A 15892-nucleotide genomic window follows, 5' to 3' on the forward strand; every position below is an offset into this window, starting at 1 on the left:
CACAAAGGCAGTTGAGTTGTCCATGCACTGCAAATGCAGGAAACTTTCAAAAAACAAACGACAGTATCTTATTCTTGTTCTTGAATGCGTAGCTGATTTGGAACTTAATGACTAAAAATTCTGAGTATTTGGATGTTGGTTTTTACATCATTCTCTTGCAATCTGTCACCATTAATGACATGGAAGAAAAGCATAGACCATTATACTCCAGAAAAGTAGTTAAATACAAATATTAGATATGATAGTCTTATTTATTTAACACAATTAAATATACAACTTTTCTGATACATAACCTTTTCAGGCAAAAAAAAAACATAGGGTTTTCTTTGTATATTCTCTTATTTTTTTATCCAAACAAAATTTAGGCAAACACACACATACACACACACACACACACACACACACACACACACACACACACACACACACACATACCACAAGACAATGCTGCAAAATCTTTCAGTAAGTATATGAATGTAACAAATGAGTGGCAATATATGACGTTATTGATAATCCTTTCAATATGTTGTGTTCTTCTTTAAATTAGATTACTTTTCTCATTTTATTTCAACCATTATCACTCATCACTCAACTAAATCATTCTGTTTGATGTATAATGAGCAACAAAGTTAACATAGGTAAGCAAGGTTGGCCATTATTTAAACAAATGATTCTATGAGCCATTTTCTCATCCATATAAATACTTTGTAAGTTTTCTGTTTATGTTTTAAAACTAATCTTAAATGTAAGATTTTATTTACTATTGCTATACAACCTCAGCTTCACCTCGTCATAGAATCAGATGTATGCAGAGGATCCAGGAAATGCAGGCAACTCTAAAGACCGCCCTCATGATGGTGGATTTCTTCTTAGTCATCATTAAGAAATCAAATGACAATAAAGAATATGCACTAAAGCTTGACTTAGGGTCCAAAGTAAATAATTTAGGATTTTGTTTTCTTAAGTCAAATTTGGATAGTTATTTGTCCTTATTCAGGATTGCTGTGGTATAGGTGAAAACAAATACTAGAGGCAACTCAAAAATCTTTCCAGACTTTATTCTAACAAAAGAACAAAGCTAAGTCTTATTTCAGCAAGCTGATCAGCATGTTTCTCTGCGGTCCATCTTCTCTGCCTTTGTAAATCCCAAGTCATCCAGCAGTAGAGGACTACATGAGACAAAAGAAAACTACCAGCCATTAACCAACTCTGCAAAGGTCAAGCCAACTAAGTGTTTCCCAGAGCGCAGCATCATATGTGGAGACTTACATGTATATCCTGAACAAGAGGATAAAAGAAGACTGGGGATGGCTCAGTAGGTTTGATCACTGAGTTCAAATCTCCCGAACCCATGTAAAAGGTAAGGGTTGCTTTGTGTTTCTCTCACGTCAGTACTATAAAGCAGCATTGGGCAGATCTTAGGAGCTCAGTGGCCAGCCAGTATACGTAAAAGTATGTCTCAAATAAAGTGGAAGGCAGTAGACAACTACACCTAATGTCCTCTGCTTGACTCTACCTGTGAGTGAAGGAGCAGACACACACATATACAAACACACACACATGCTTATACCACAACCATACACAGATAACATACACCATACAGATGGTGTTATGTCCATACTATTAGGAAGTGTTAACTATATTTTTATATATATTTCAGAGGCTATATACTTTCTTTTTCATTGGCTATTTTATTTATTTATCTTTCAAATGTTATCTCTTTTCCCTGTTTGCCCTATGGAAATCCCCTATCCTCTCCCCCTCCCCCTGCTTCTATGAGGGTTCTTCCCCACCCACCCACCCAATCCAGCCTCCCTGTTCTGGCATTCCCATACCCTGGGGGACTGAGCCTTCACAGGACTAAGGGCCTCTCCTCCCATTGATGCCTGATTAGGCCATCCTCTGCTACATATTCAATTGTAGCCATGGGTTGCTCCATGTGTATCCTTTGGTTGGTCGTTTATTCCCTGGGATCTGTGGAGGATCTGGTTGGTTGGTTGATATTATTGTTCTTCCTAGGGGGAACCTTAGCCTTAACCCAAACCCCTTCAGCTCCTTTAGTCCTTTCTCGAACTCTTCCATTGGGGATCCTGTGCTCAGTCCAATGGTTGGTTGAGAGCATCCACCTCTGTATTTGTCATGCTCTACTTCACCCCAACCCCAACATGGGCTTGACTCATGTTTATTAATTACCTGTTAAGAAAAATCTCTACAGATTTGCCTACATCTAATCTGGATGGAGCCATTTTCCCAAAAGATTCTTCTTCCAAATATGTATCAGGATACAAAGCCAACCAGAACATCAGGAATTTGGTAAAGAATTGGACCAGGGACCCATGGTTATAAATAGGAGTAAGAGCAGTTTCAGGATAGCAAAAGCCTTTCCAAGAGTGGCTGTGGCCTACCAGGCTGAGCGTAAAGCCCACAAAGCCCTGTATCATTTCTAGAACCTGTCACCGTCTTGTAACAGGATATATAGGACAACTTGAATTTGTGTTCCCACATCATGGTCATTCATATTTGGCTTCAGAAAAAAAATCTTATACTTCCTAAGTAAAAGAAGAAATAAATTCAAAGGCTATATTTGAATTTAAGGACAGGATATTTTCTTTAATAAAATTAAAGGACAATCCAGAGACTGCTCCACCTGGGAATCCTTCCCATATTCAGTCATCAAATCCAGACACTATTGTGGTTGCCAGCAAGTGCTGGATGACAGGAGCCTGATATAGCTGTCTCCTGAGAGGCTCTGACAGCACCCATCTAATACAGAAGCAGAGGCTCACAGCCATCCATTGGACTGAGCATAGGGTCCCCAGTGAAGGAGCTAGAGAAAGGATCAAAGGATCTGAAGGGTTTGCAGCCCCTTAGGATGAACAACAATATGAACTAACTAGTACCCTCAGAGCTTCCAGGGACTAAACCACCAACCAAAGAGTACACATGGTGGGACTAATGGCTCTAGCAGCATATGTAGCAGAGGATGGCCTAGTTGGTCATCAATGGGAGGAGAGGCCCTTCACGCTGTGAAGGTTCTATGCCCCAGAGTAGGGGAATGTCAGGGCCAGGAAGCGGGAGAAGGTGGGTTGGTGAGCAGGGAAAGTGGGGAGGGAACAGGGTTTTGTTTTTGTTTTTGTTTTATATTTTATTTTATTTTCAGAGGGGAAACTGGGAAAGGAGATATCATATGACATGTAAATAAAGAAAATATCTAATAAAAAAGAAAAAGAAAGAAAAAACTAAGTAAACCTTTTCTAAGAAGTTCTTTTTTGACACAAGTCTTTAGGTGGAAATGTACAATAAAATATAGACAGTTATGTCAAATATATGATTAAAGCTGATTGTGTTTTTAAAAGATTGACATATGCCTATAAGAGTATTCATTTCTTAGTCTCTAATATAGATACCTCCTAATATATTATCTAATGGAATCTCTGCTGTGTTAGTGTGTGTGTGTGTGTGTGTGTGTGTGTGTGTGTGTATGTGTGTGTGTGAGAGAGATACACTTTTACAGGCTATTTATGAATATATTTGGAAGTATATTAATCTCATAAAAATGATTCTTTTGTACTTTCTCAAAGTTATTATTATCAAATAGAATATCTATACCTAGATAATACACCTATAAATAGGGAAGCAGATAGATGCTGTTTTCTGAAAACATGTCTATGTATCTATTTATTTTCATGTGTAATAGTTAAGATTTAAAGTTTTGGGGTAATAGCATGTATGGGTCCAATGAGGTAAGGACATTGTTATTATTCTAGGTCAATACACCAAGCACTAGATTTATTCATTTATAATCCTAATGTAGACTATTTTTAAACAATGTGCATACAGCTAAATACAGCCACAGATTACAGTCAGAGATAAAGTACATTATGAGTGCAGCACATATCCCAATGCTTTGCAAATAGCTGACAATTAATAGCTATCTGGTAGCATGGATATATTTTTTAAAAGAAAAATAAATTTGAGATATAAAAGCTGGTAGGTCAGGCACCTTTCTAGTAGAGCTAAACTACCGAATGTCTATGGTAGCCAGGAAGAGCAATGGGATGACAAAGGAGGAGAAGCTGGCCAGAATTCTAATGAGGGTAGAGGTCTGCTGGTTCATTCCCATTACTTGCTGCACCATGGCTCATATGGCTTGTTTTAGAGAGTTCACAAAGTGTAGGACAAGAACACAAAATCTGTGATTTTTATGCCTTGCTGCTTTCTATTTTACGCCATAACCTTGTGGTGGTGATAAAATACAGAGTAAGTAAGTATTAGAGATTTATTTTTGTCTCACCGACTACATGCTGGCTTGGTGGCCAAATGTTAATAATAGTCAACTAGATTACTTTTCCTTCCAGAAAGAACTGGAAAGAAAGGCTGCATAAATAGTGGGCTGCAGGAGCATCTTTTCTATGAAGAGAGCTTCTCAAAAACAATGCATTGAAAAGTGTGTCATCAAAACTGATGTTGCCTAACAGAGAGAAAGAAAAGTCTCTCTAGAGCATCCCAAGGTTTCTTAAAAGAAAATAAAAAAAGGCACAACTTCCATCCCTCCGGTTCCTCCTCTGCCACCTCCTCCTCCTCCTCCTCTTCCATATTTTATTTGTTTATTCATGTATTTCATGTATAATCTCTTTGTTCCTATGATGGCCTTGACTCTGTGTACCCAAGAAAAACCCTGAATTCCTGATCTTCTGCTCCTCTTGCTTCTATTACACACACACACACACACACACACACACACACACACACACACACACAAAACCTAGTTGTACTCTGCTAAATGCAAAGGATCAAACCCAGGACCTTATGTGTGCTGGGCAAGGCTTCCACCCACTGAATTATCCTCACGGCCCATTATCAATCCAGTTTCAAAAGTCTAATTTTATTTTCTTTCTGAGAAGGGGACTAGAAAGAGTACTTCAGTTATACTAAAAGAAGTCACTCTTGTTTATTTACAGGGGAAAGGTAGAAACTCTACAGTTAAAAGAAAGTACCAGATCATCTCCTTGGTGCAAATGAGTGAAGTGTCCCTACCCATCCAAGCACTAGAAACCAACTGGAATGTTTCTCATGTTGATAAATGAGCAAATGTTCTCTCTGTTATTTGTGTCTGTCTCAGGTAGCTGACTCAAATCTGCTGGCTGCCCATCTCTCTCTGATATTCAAGTCACAAGACAAGGGTGGCAATGATCTGTCAACTAGTCCATAGAGGCTAAGAAAGCTTCAAATCTCAACCACAGAGCCTGCATGGGCCTGACCTAATCCCTCTATGCATGTGTGATAGTTGTGCAGTTTGGTCTTTGGGGACTCCCAAAGTGGGGACAGGAGCTGAGGCGGATTCTGCTGTGTGCCTTTGGGAGCTTTCCCCCCTGCTAGGTTGTAATGATAGATGAACAAACTCTCTTAATAAGTAAGTGAGAAGAAAATGATTAGAATTACTTTTAATAAAACATGAAATTAAATATGCATGTGGGTTAAGCACAAAATTTATATAACAGTTATAGAGACTACTTAGGAGCCAGCAACTTCTTATTTAAAGAAACTATTCATAGTTACACATAGAATCCTTGGCCTTGTTATTTTTTTTTTCAAATACATTCACTATATTGAGTTCAATATGCTTTATAAGAATTTTAGAGCTATGGTTTGGAGCATATAGCTCAAACATCTGTATATAACTTTCATATTCTAAAGGTTAAAAGTTATATAAACCTTATCATTTGTCAATAAGAAGCTAAGGAAGAGCAACACTCCATAAGATAATCAGCAGTCTCAACTAACCTGGACCCCCAAGATCTCTGACACTGAGTCCCCAACCAGGCAGCATACACCAACTGATATGAGGCCCCCAACACATATACGGCAGATAAATGCCTTGTCTGGCCTCAGTGAGAGAAGATGCACCTAACGCTTGAGAGACTTGAGGCCCCAGGAAGTGGGGAAGTCTGGTGGGGTGGGGGTAGAAAGGTGGAGACCTCATCTTGGAGATGGGGGAGGAGGTATGGGATGAGGAACAAACAAAGGGCAGACCAGGAGGGGGATAATGCCTTACTGTTAAAAAAATTAAATAATAATAACAATAATAATAATAACAATAACAATAATATCATAAAATTTATACAATTATAAATAGTTTTACATGGCATCACTAGAGTATATATGAGACAAGCATGGACAGCTCTATATGTACACAAACACACAGTTTTGGTTTTCAATGAAATCTAGCGACACAGCCAATCAACTGAGGCAGATGTAAATTGCAAAACACAGTTGTCATTAAAGCAGACTCTTTACCTCAGTCACACTAATGTACACTCTGTTTCTGCTGCCTGGTATTCAGTTTTCTCCTTCACTGCCCCTTTGCCACAGCCTCATTTGCTTTCTCACTTGTGTGGCCTCAAATGGTTTCTGTGCATTGCATTTCAAAAACAAGAGCTAACTAAGAACTCAAGTGTTGAGCACCACTAAGGTCAACTCTTTCTAGGATACAGGTAATCTTTGCTATGTAATTGTAATAACTATTACATTGACGTATGTATCTACTTGTGATTTTCCTCTAAATTCACTTTAAAATATGTAGAGCTTCCAAAAATTTTTTCATTTACCTAAATTAGGAGGTGAGACAGTATTTGCTCTCCCCATAGTCTTCTCTTCCTAATGACAGGTATAAGATAGATAATAGGTGAATGACTAAAGCCACCCATTCTTATCTGATTGGTCTGCTGACGCTCTTAGTCCTCATCCTTTCAGAAAAAGACCGACTTGGAGTATGTCCTGTCCTTAACCCAGAAAGAATCCTTTTATCAATCTAATGAAGACAGCTGCTCCTCTAAGCTGGGATGTCCATCACTTCAGCATTGCTACTCTTATTATTTGCCCAAGGGTGCCTCTCTGTCGCTTATCTCTGCCCATAGTCATAGCCCCTGCCTGGTAGAGGGATACAGCTACCAGGTCTAATCACGCAGTCTCCCTTTGCAAATCATGACATCACAAGGAAGAGTAGTGAAAGAAAGAGATGTACCCGCAGGAAAGAGAGGTCCCGATTGTGCTCGATGCTGGTGATCTCCAGGTTGCCCATGACGACTTCGCAGTTTTCATAGTATTTGCGCAAGGCTCTGTACTGCTGTTCCAGGTCAGAGAGAGAGCTCAGTTTGTTCTCTGTCCCTGCGCACACTGAAAAGACAAAGACACACCTTAAATTATATAACGTGTAGATGACTATCTTTTTTTTTCTTTATTTACATGTAAATTTCTCCTTTCCCAGTTTCCCCTCCACAAAACAAAGAAACAAACAAAAACAAACCCCTGTTGCCTCCCCCTCCCCGTGCCAGCCACCCCACCCTCTCCCACTTATTGGCCCTGGCATTCCCCTACACTGGGGCACAGAACCTTCACAGGGCCAAGGTCCTCTCCTCCTATTGATGATCGACTTTGCAATCCTCTACTATACGCATGCTGCCAGAACAATCAGACCCCTCCACGTGCAGTCCTTGGTTGGTGGTTGAGACCCTGGGAGCTCTGAGGGTACTAGTTAGTTCATATTGTTGTTCATCCTAAGGGGCTGAAAACCCCTCAGCTCCATGGGTCCTTTCTCTAGCTCCTTCATTGAGGACCCTGTACTCAGTCCAATGGATGGCTGTGAGCCTTTACTTCTGTATTAGTTGGGTACTGTCAGAGCCTCTCAGGAGGTAGATGACTATCTTAAACAAAATTGATTACTACATGGTTTACCCCAATTCATCAAGTTATTCAAATGTGATCGAGGGTCATAGACCACTATCATTTGAGAGATAATTTATCTTAACTTTTTGTTGTTTAATCACACATGCCAAGCAAAGGGAACAAAGAGTAGGCCCCATGGGAATTCCTCAATTTATCTTTTAAGGAGATACATTTGAAATAATCACATTTGCTCTGCTTGTACAAAAGCATGCAAAAGGATGATTTAATTTCATCAACATATATTTTTATTTATATAAAAATAAAAATATATTATAATTTACCCTTTTTTCTGATAAAATAATTATCTCCATATAAATGAGACTGAAAGATGAGGCAACAACATTTAAAAATGATTTATCTACTGTACTATAAGCTGCTCTAGCACATCATGTAAGTGATACACATAAGCACATGAAGGCCACCCTCAATAATATCATCTTTAAAATGTGTTAAGCATCTTGATTGAAAATATTTTTTAAAGTATACCACAAATAAATATGTAACAAAATGCTAATATTAACTGAGTCATCCACATGCATATTCATGAACATGGTTCAAAAGAGTACAGTCTGCTGGTACATATAATGTTCCACATTTGATCCTTGGGTTATGTTTTTCTTCATATGTAAGCCCATGAAGGTACACATAGAGGTGCCTGTTTTGCATGTGTATTGGTACCCATTTTGTTTTGCACACTCACTTTTTTATATTATTTTTCAAAGTACATAAATACAGTATATAAACATAACTGTACACAGATATGTACATTTAATATACATTATTTTCTGTACATAACTCAGTACAGATTAATTTTCAGTGGGCTAAAACATTGGAATCTGAATCTCGCAATATTACTGATTAACTTAAAGAATGTATTATGTGTGTGTCTCCTTATAGTAAGTTACATAGTATACCCAGAATAAAACACGAATAACATCAAAGATGCTGCTGACAGAGGTTGATAGAAAAGTCACATACACAACTGTTTGTCTTATATAGAGAACTGACAAATAACAATACCTAGAGTTTAGGGGGTAGGATACTGCAGATGGGAGAAAATAAACTTGTAGAATGCTCATTAATATTTAAGACTATCTTAAAGCCTATTTTTCCTATAAGTACATCAAAAATAACAAAAAAAGTAAAAGTTTTGAAGACTATATAGATAGAATCCACAGCACTATTGGGAGGTTGCAAAAACATTGACTGATAGACAAAGCTTACAGAGGGATATCCCAATCCAAGAGTGGTCTTGACCTATCCCCTTGATGATACAATGCCTAAGCACAGGCACACAGAACTATAGACTAGAACCCCAGAAAACATAACCACTGCAAAGTGTTTTCTTTATAAATTGAGTAATCAGGTGTTTGTTAGAAATAGGGTCTTTGTAAATGTGGTGAGTTAAAGTGATAAGGATTCCTGGTACAATGTGTTCAATGTCCATTCAAGAGAACGTAGCACCTGTGCTATGGAGATGGGTCACTGAATAGTATTTGTTGCCCAAGCATAGGGCCTGAGTTTATACCTCCAACACCCACATGAAAACAAAATAAACAAATAATCAACTGTAGCTAACACATCTGTATCCTGGCACTCAGGGTTAGGCAGGGCAGAGGGTTTACAGGGCAGATCTTTGGGTTTACTGGTCAAACAGTCTAGCCAAAATGGTGAGAGTTGCATGTTCAATGAGTGATTCTGTCTTAGAATAAACAAATGAGATAGATAGATAGATAGATAGATAGATAGATAGATAGATAGATAGATAGATAGATAGATAGATAGATAGGTAGGTAGGTAGGTAGGTAGGTAGATAGATAGATAGATAGATAGATAGATAGATAGATAGATAGATAGATAGATAGATAGATGAGTAATTGGCTAGTGAAGACATTCTGATATCAATCTCTGCCATATCTGAAGGTAGATATGGTGTAAGTTGCCCAAAGTGGGTGGTGGGAATTGAACAGGGGTCCTTTCTAGAGAGAGTAAACTGCTACAGAATTAAGCCTCTACTTTGTGATATGCTGCCACAATACAGATTATGATTCTGTGAATACGTTCCTATTTTCAGATAGTTTGTAGCACTGGCTGGTAAGAAACTTTATGTGATCAAGGTGAGCCTGAAACCTTCAATATATATGACCTTGTCTTTCAAGTGAGCCAGCATGTTAAAAGCACATTACTTACATGTAAAAAAATATTTTCTTTCACTCCAGCGACTTATGTACTTTTTATTGCCATTCAGTTCCCTGGGTCTTCTTCATGAGTATACAATCCCACACTACATACTACATACTACATTGCAATTCCTTTATGCCTGTGTTTCCAACACTCTTCTTTTTCTTTCTATATAATAATAGAGTATAGATGGACATATATACAGTAAGGATAAAGAATATATTCACTCTTCCTTTTTTTATTAGATGTTTTCTTATTTACAATATCTCCTTTCCCAGGCTCCCCTCCAAAAAAAGAAATAAAGAAAGAAAAAAAGAAAGAAAGAAAAATAAAATAAGATAATAAAATAAAAACAAAAACTAAAACAATCCCCTGTTCCCTCCCCCCTCCTCCTCCTGCTTACCACCTCACCCCATCCTGCTTTCTGGCCCTGGCATTCCCCTACACAGGGGCATAGAACCTTCACAGGGCCAAGGTCCTCTCCTCCCACTGATGACCAACTTGGCAATCCTCTGCTATACATATGCTGCTGGAGCCATGAGTCCCTCCATGTGTACTCTTTGGTTGGAGTTTTAGTCCCTGAGAGCTCTTAGGGTATTAGTTAGTTCATATTGTTGTTCCTTCTAAGGGGCTACAAACCCTTCAGCTCCTTGGGTCCTTTCTCTAGCTCCTTCATTGGAGACCCTGTACTCAGTCCAATGGATGGCTGTGACACTCTTTCTTTTGAAATTATGAGTAGCCATGGAACTATTTTTTGATATGCTATCTTCTCACAACTTTATTTTATATATATGGATGAGCTCAGCTTGCCTTGATACTAAATGTTCTCTTCTGGTTTGCTGCAAAAAAAAAAAAAAATGCAAGTTTGAAGGCCAGATCCAATGATGTTTTTTGTTATTACTGAGAATTTCATATATGTATACTATGTAATATATTTAATAGTATATCCACACCCCATTTCCCATCTCAAGTACCACTATATCTCCTATAACAAGACTTCACCCCAAATTCATACACTCATTTTTGTGTTGTTCTTGGTGACATTGGCATGTTTCTGGGGTCATACCTTGGGGCATGGGAAACCAATAAGTGAAATTACCTCCAAATAAAGAATAATTATCCTTTACCTAATAGCTATCAACTTCCAGTAGTTCCTCAGTAAACAGTGACCCTGGGAGATCATATCTCTTATCAATGCTGGCTATTCTATTTTGGCTGTCTTGGTCTTGTGTAGGCAACTCTAGGTAGTATGAGTTCCTGAGTGTGACAGTCATGTCATGTCCAGACGTTTGTATTTCACAGCATTCCCCCCTCTTACCAAGCTCTTCTCCACTGTGTCTGCTAAATGTTGGTGACAGTGCTGGGTAGGGTTGGTAGAAATATTCCATTCTGAGCTGAGTATACTCAATTATTCTAAGCACTTTGCTAATTAAACACCAACTACAGGATGAGTAATATTTTAGTTCTATTTCTATTTAAGAGAAAGTACAGGGGGTGTCAAGAAGAGGGTCTACATAAAGTGTTGTCTATCCTGAAACTGAAGTTACAAACAGTATAAGCTGCCCCAAATGGGTCATGAGAACTGACCTTGGATTTTTTACAAAAACAGCAAATGCTGTAACTGTGGAGCCATTTCTCCAGCCAAGAAAGTTATATATTGTCATGATCTGGACCTTCAAAAAGGAAGATCCCATCCCAAAGATGGATGAGCAATGAGGTATAGGAGATAGGATTTCAAACTGTGATTTACATAACTAGATTATCATTAACATAAAAAATACTTACATTGTTCCCCAAGGATAAATATTATACATAGGAAGATTAGAATTTAGGTTTTTGATATAAATCATAAATAATTTCAACTACTTTGCCTGTTTATTGGCCTAGATATGTTCTAGACAAAATGGGTCACTTTTGATCAATTGAACACTTTACTAATTCTGTAGAATATCTCTTCTTTGAAAAACTAACAAGTTTTTACAACAAGTGAATATCTGTTGATAAGTAATATTTAATACAAGTAGAAGAGTGAACACAATTTATTCAAATAGAAATCTCTTATTGGTCAGGATCAAAGCTAGACATTTACATTGCATTATACATTGAAAATTCATTGAGAACACCCTAAGTCCATGATCTCTATTTTATTGCCACAAGCAAATTAAAACTTAAATTATAAAAAGAAAATATCTGTTGAGGAAAAGCCCTACTGTCTGTATATAAAATGTAGACTTTAATTATCTTAAATATAAGTGAAAATAAACTTCTATTTTATTTTATTTTTTATTAGTTATTTTGTTTACTAACATTTCAAATGTTTTCACCCCTCCTGGTCCCCGCCTCCTGAAAACCCACACTGCACCCCCCTCTCCCTGCCTCCACGAAGGTGCTCCCCCTCCAAGTCTAGCTCCACCTCCTTATCATTCCCCTATGTTGGGGCATCAAGCTTTTGCAGGAGCCCATGTGTATTCTGTGGTTGGTTGTTTAGTCCCTGCAAGCTCTGGAGGGGTCTGGTTGATTGATATTGTTCCTTCCATAGGGTTGCAAACCCCTTCAGCTCCTTCAGTCCTTCCCCCAAATCCTCCATTGAGGTTCCTATGCTCATGCCAATGTTTTGCTGCAAGCATCCACATCTGTATCTGTAGGGCTCTGGCAGAGCCTCTTAGGAGACATCTACATTAGGTTCCTGTCAGTAAGTACTTCTAGGCATCAGTAAGTGTCTGGGTCTTGTGACTACATATGGAATGGATCCCCAGGTAAGGCAGTCCCTGGACAGTGCCTCCCTCGGTCTCTGCTCCACTCCTTGTCCCTGTATTTCCTTCAGACAGGAGCAATTCTTGGTTAAAATTTTGTGAAGGGTGGGTGGCCCCATCCCCTATCCTCTGGATATTGTCTCTACAGGTTCTCTCTCCTCTTTGTTGGGTATTTCAGCTAACGACATTAGCTGAAGCTACTATTTTAAATCACCATGTCACTATCAAAATGAAAAGGCTTCCTAAATATTTAGTATACTCTGACCTTTGATATAAAATACTAAACATGTAGGAGGACTCTCGTTTTTTACTCTGATTACAATAACTAATGATTTTTGCATTCTCCCTGTCCTCTCATTATGAATAAAAATACACATGAAAAAGTCATTTAATTTGGATAGTTTTAAATTCATGTCTTAGTTGAGTTACGATTGCTATGATGAAACACCATGACCAAAATGAATTGTGTGGAGGAAAGGGATTTGGCTTATGCCTCCACATCATAATTTATCACAATCAGGACAGGAATTCAAGCAGGGAAAGAAACTGGAGGCAAGAGTTGATGCAGAAGCCACTGTGTTCTATACGGGTTGGTTCATCCTTGCTTACTCAACATGCTTCCTTATAGAACATAGTCCTATAGCCCAGGGATGGCACCACTAACAATTGCTAATTAACAACAATGTCCTATAGGCCTGCCTACAGTCAGATCTTATGGAGGCACTTTACCTGAAGTTCACATCTCTCAGGTGACTATAGCTTGTGTCAGATTGACGTAACACAAGCCAGCACATTATAAATTCATTGTAGATTATCATTAAAATATTCTGGAGTTTAAAATTTTATTTTTGTTAAAACCTGTTATAATGGACATACATGATTCCATGTAACAGTATGATCTCTGTATGACATGGAGAATATGCTAACAATTTTTTGAAGATAAGTAAAAAACATATGCCATAATTTTGTATCATATATGTATATATGTATATATACATATATATATAATTTTAATAAATTATTTTTAAGGCTATAGAGATAGCTCAACAGTTAAGTGCATTCACTGCCCTGGCGGACGACCAAGGTTCAATTCCCAGAAGCCATATATTGGTTTAGCTCTAACTCCAGTTCTTGGGGGATCCTATACCTATTATGACATCTGTTGGTACCTTCACCAGCATGGTATACTTACATAAATGCAGGCAAAACACTCACACATATAAAATAAAAATAAATAAAACTTTCAAAAAATTTTATCTTCAAATAATATCCATATAGATGATTTTAAAATAAACACAAAACTATCTTAAAATCTCCCTACTTTAAATTGTTTCAACTCTTCTACAAATATCACTTGTGTTATGTACACCTTATTCAAATACAGTTACAATAAATATTTTTAGAAATAACTCTGAATAAATAATGATATTCCACTAAACATAAAGTCACATTCATCATATTACTTTACTCCAGCCATTCTCATACTTGAGACTTCCTACTATATACTGTTGAATTAAGGAAATATTTTTATCACAGTAAGGCTTTTCTTTATATTTAGCTTTGATCTGAATTGAGTAAAATCAATGCTATATCAAGTATAGCTTTTATCTTGAAAGGCAGACTTGGTTTTTAAGGAATTAGTTTGGATGGAAGCATAAAAATCATTTTGGAGTTCTCTTCATGAAGCTCTTATTGAATGCCTCACAACTTTCATTTGTCAATCGATTTTACAATCAGGCAATGTATACAAGACAATGCTTAAGCCATCAAGTTTCATTGATTTCACAAAGCTGTTTATCAAAGCAGAATTGAAAAATCTTCTTCAGCAGCTCAAACAAGTTTAACAACATTCAACCCTCTTTGCCAACACCATTATAAAGTCTTTGAATGATAAACTCACAACACTTTAAGCTTCAGAAATCCTAAATTTATCTATACTCCCTAGAGTGTCATTCCAAATGTAACTGCAGATGTCAAAATCTGTGTGAGTCCCTAATACAATTTACAATTATTTTATTTAGCATTGATTCAATTACAAATGTGGCTATATCTTTGGTCACCAAGTTAAAAACTGATATCTGACATAATCCCTTTTCAGTAAAATGGTCTGAAGTTAAAGTTTGTAGTGATTTAAAAATTTGGCTAACAAAATCATTCTTATGATTCCTGGAAGGTGGTAAAATATTGTCAATATTCATAATAACTCAATTTGCAACTTTATGCTTATTATGACAATGATCTCAGAACTATATTAGTTTGCAAAAGAAGCAAACTAAAAGAAAAAAACAAAAGAATTTAAATAAAAAGTGTAAATGCCATATCAAAATGCTTTTGGTGATAAAAACTTGGATCTATAGTTATTCAACACTTTGCCTAGAAACATAATATTAATTGATGAAAATGTCTAAGGTTTTCTGAAAACACATATAGCCCTGCGAAAGCACATAAGAAAAGATACATATATGCTATGCATATGTTATATATCCATAATTTGGAAAATACAGGCATGTGAATGTTTAAACATGGGTTCTAATAATGGAAAAATACCTTTTAAAATACCATTTTCCTCTGAGGGATTAGAGGTGTAGCTCAGTCTATGGAGTGCTTGTTTACATTAAGAGTTGACAGCACAGGATACATGGGATTGTCTCAAAAGTAAGGTTTGTTTATCATTTATTTGAATACAAATATACTTGCTCTTTCAGAAATATCAACATAAAATTATTATTTAAAATACAGTCAGTGCAAATTTTAAAATACAAAAGACAAAGCAATTTTTAAGCTGTAGCAGACATTCAAGTGACCATTATTGAGTCATATTATCATTAGGCAGAAATGGTAAGCTTTATCAGCTCAGTTGAAAATATATCATCAAATATGGTCAAATCTGTTACTTCAGCTACTGTGGTCATTTAATCCAAGCTGTGTCTCTCTCTGTTCTGCACTTAGACTGCAACCTAACTGATATTTGGAATTTCTGTATAATTTTAAAATTCATCTTTCTACAAACAGGGAACAATATACTCTTTAAAAATAAATAAACTATCCTTATCATTTCTCTACTAAAACACAATTCTTGGCCTCTGATTACATTTAATGACCTTCTGAACATGGTTCTAAAAAAGGTTATTCCACCTTATTATTTCATAATGAAAGACTGTCAAAACAATTGCATACATGAGAGACAGAGACAGAGAGAGAGATAGAGAGAGAGAGAGAGAGAGAGAGAGAGA

The 15892-nt window shown here is 37.0% G+C and overlaps 1 protein-coding gene across 4 annotated transcripts in view; it reads right to left on the bottom strand.

Moving 5' to 3' along the window:
• The window catches only part of Erbb4 (erb-b2 receptor tyrosine kinase 4), a 1021671-nt gene that overhangs the window by 637535 nt on the left and 368244 nt on the right, over window positions 1-15892 (bottom strand). For all 4 annotated transcript variants that reach the window (XM_031367819.1, XM_031367817.1, XM_031367820.1 and 1 more), the window contains exon 2: window positions 7025-7176. In XM_031367819.1, the coding sequence (XP_031223679.1) occupies window positions 7025-7176 (152 nt within the window). The remainder of the gene's footprint in view (window positions 1-7024; window positions 7177-15892) is intronic.

This window comes from Mastomys coucha, unplaced genomic scaffold (assembly GCF_008632895.1).
Source record: "Mastomys coucha isolate ucsf_1 unplaced genomic scaffold, UCSF_Mcou_1 pScaffold14, whole genome shotgun sequence".
Taxonomy (NCBI): Eukaryota; Metazoa; Chordata; class Mammalia; order Rodentia; family Muridae; genus Mastomys; species Mastomys coucha.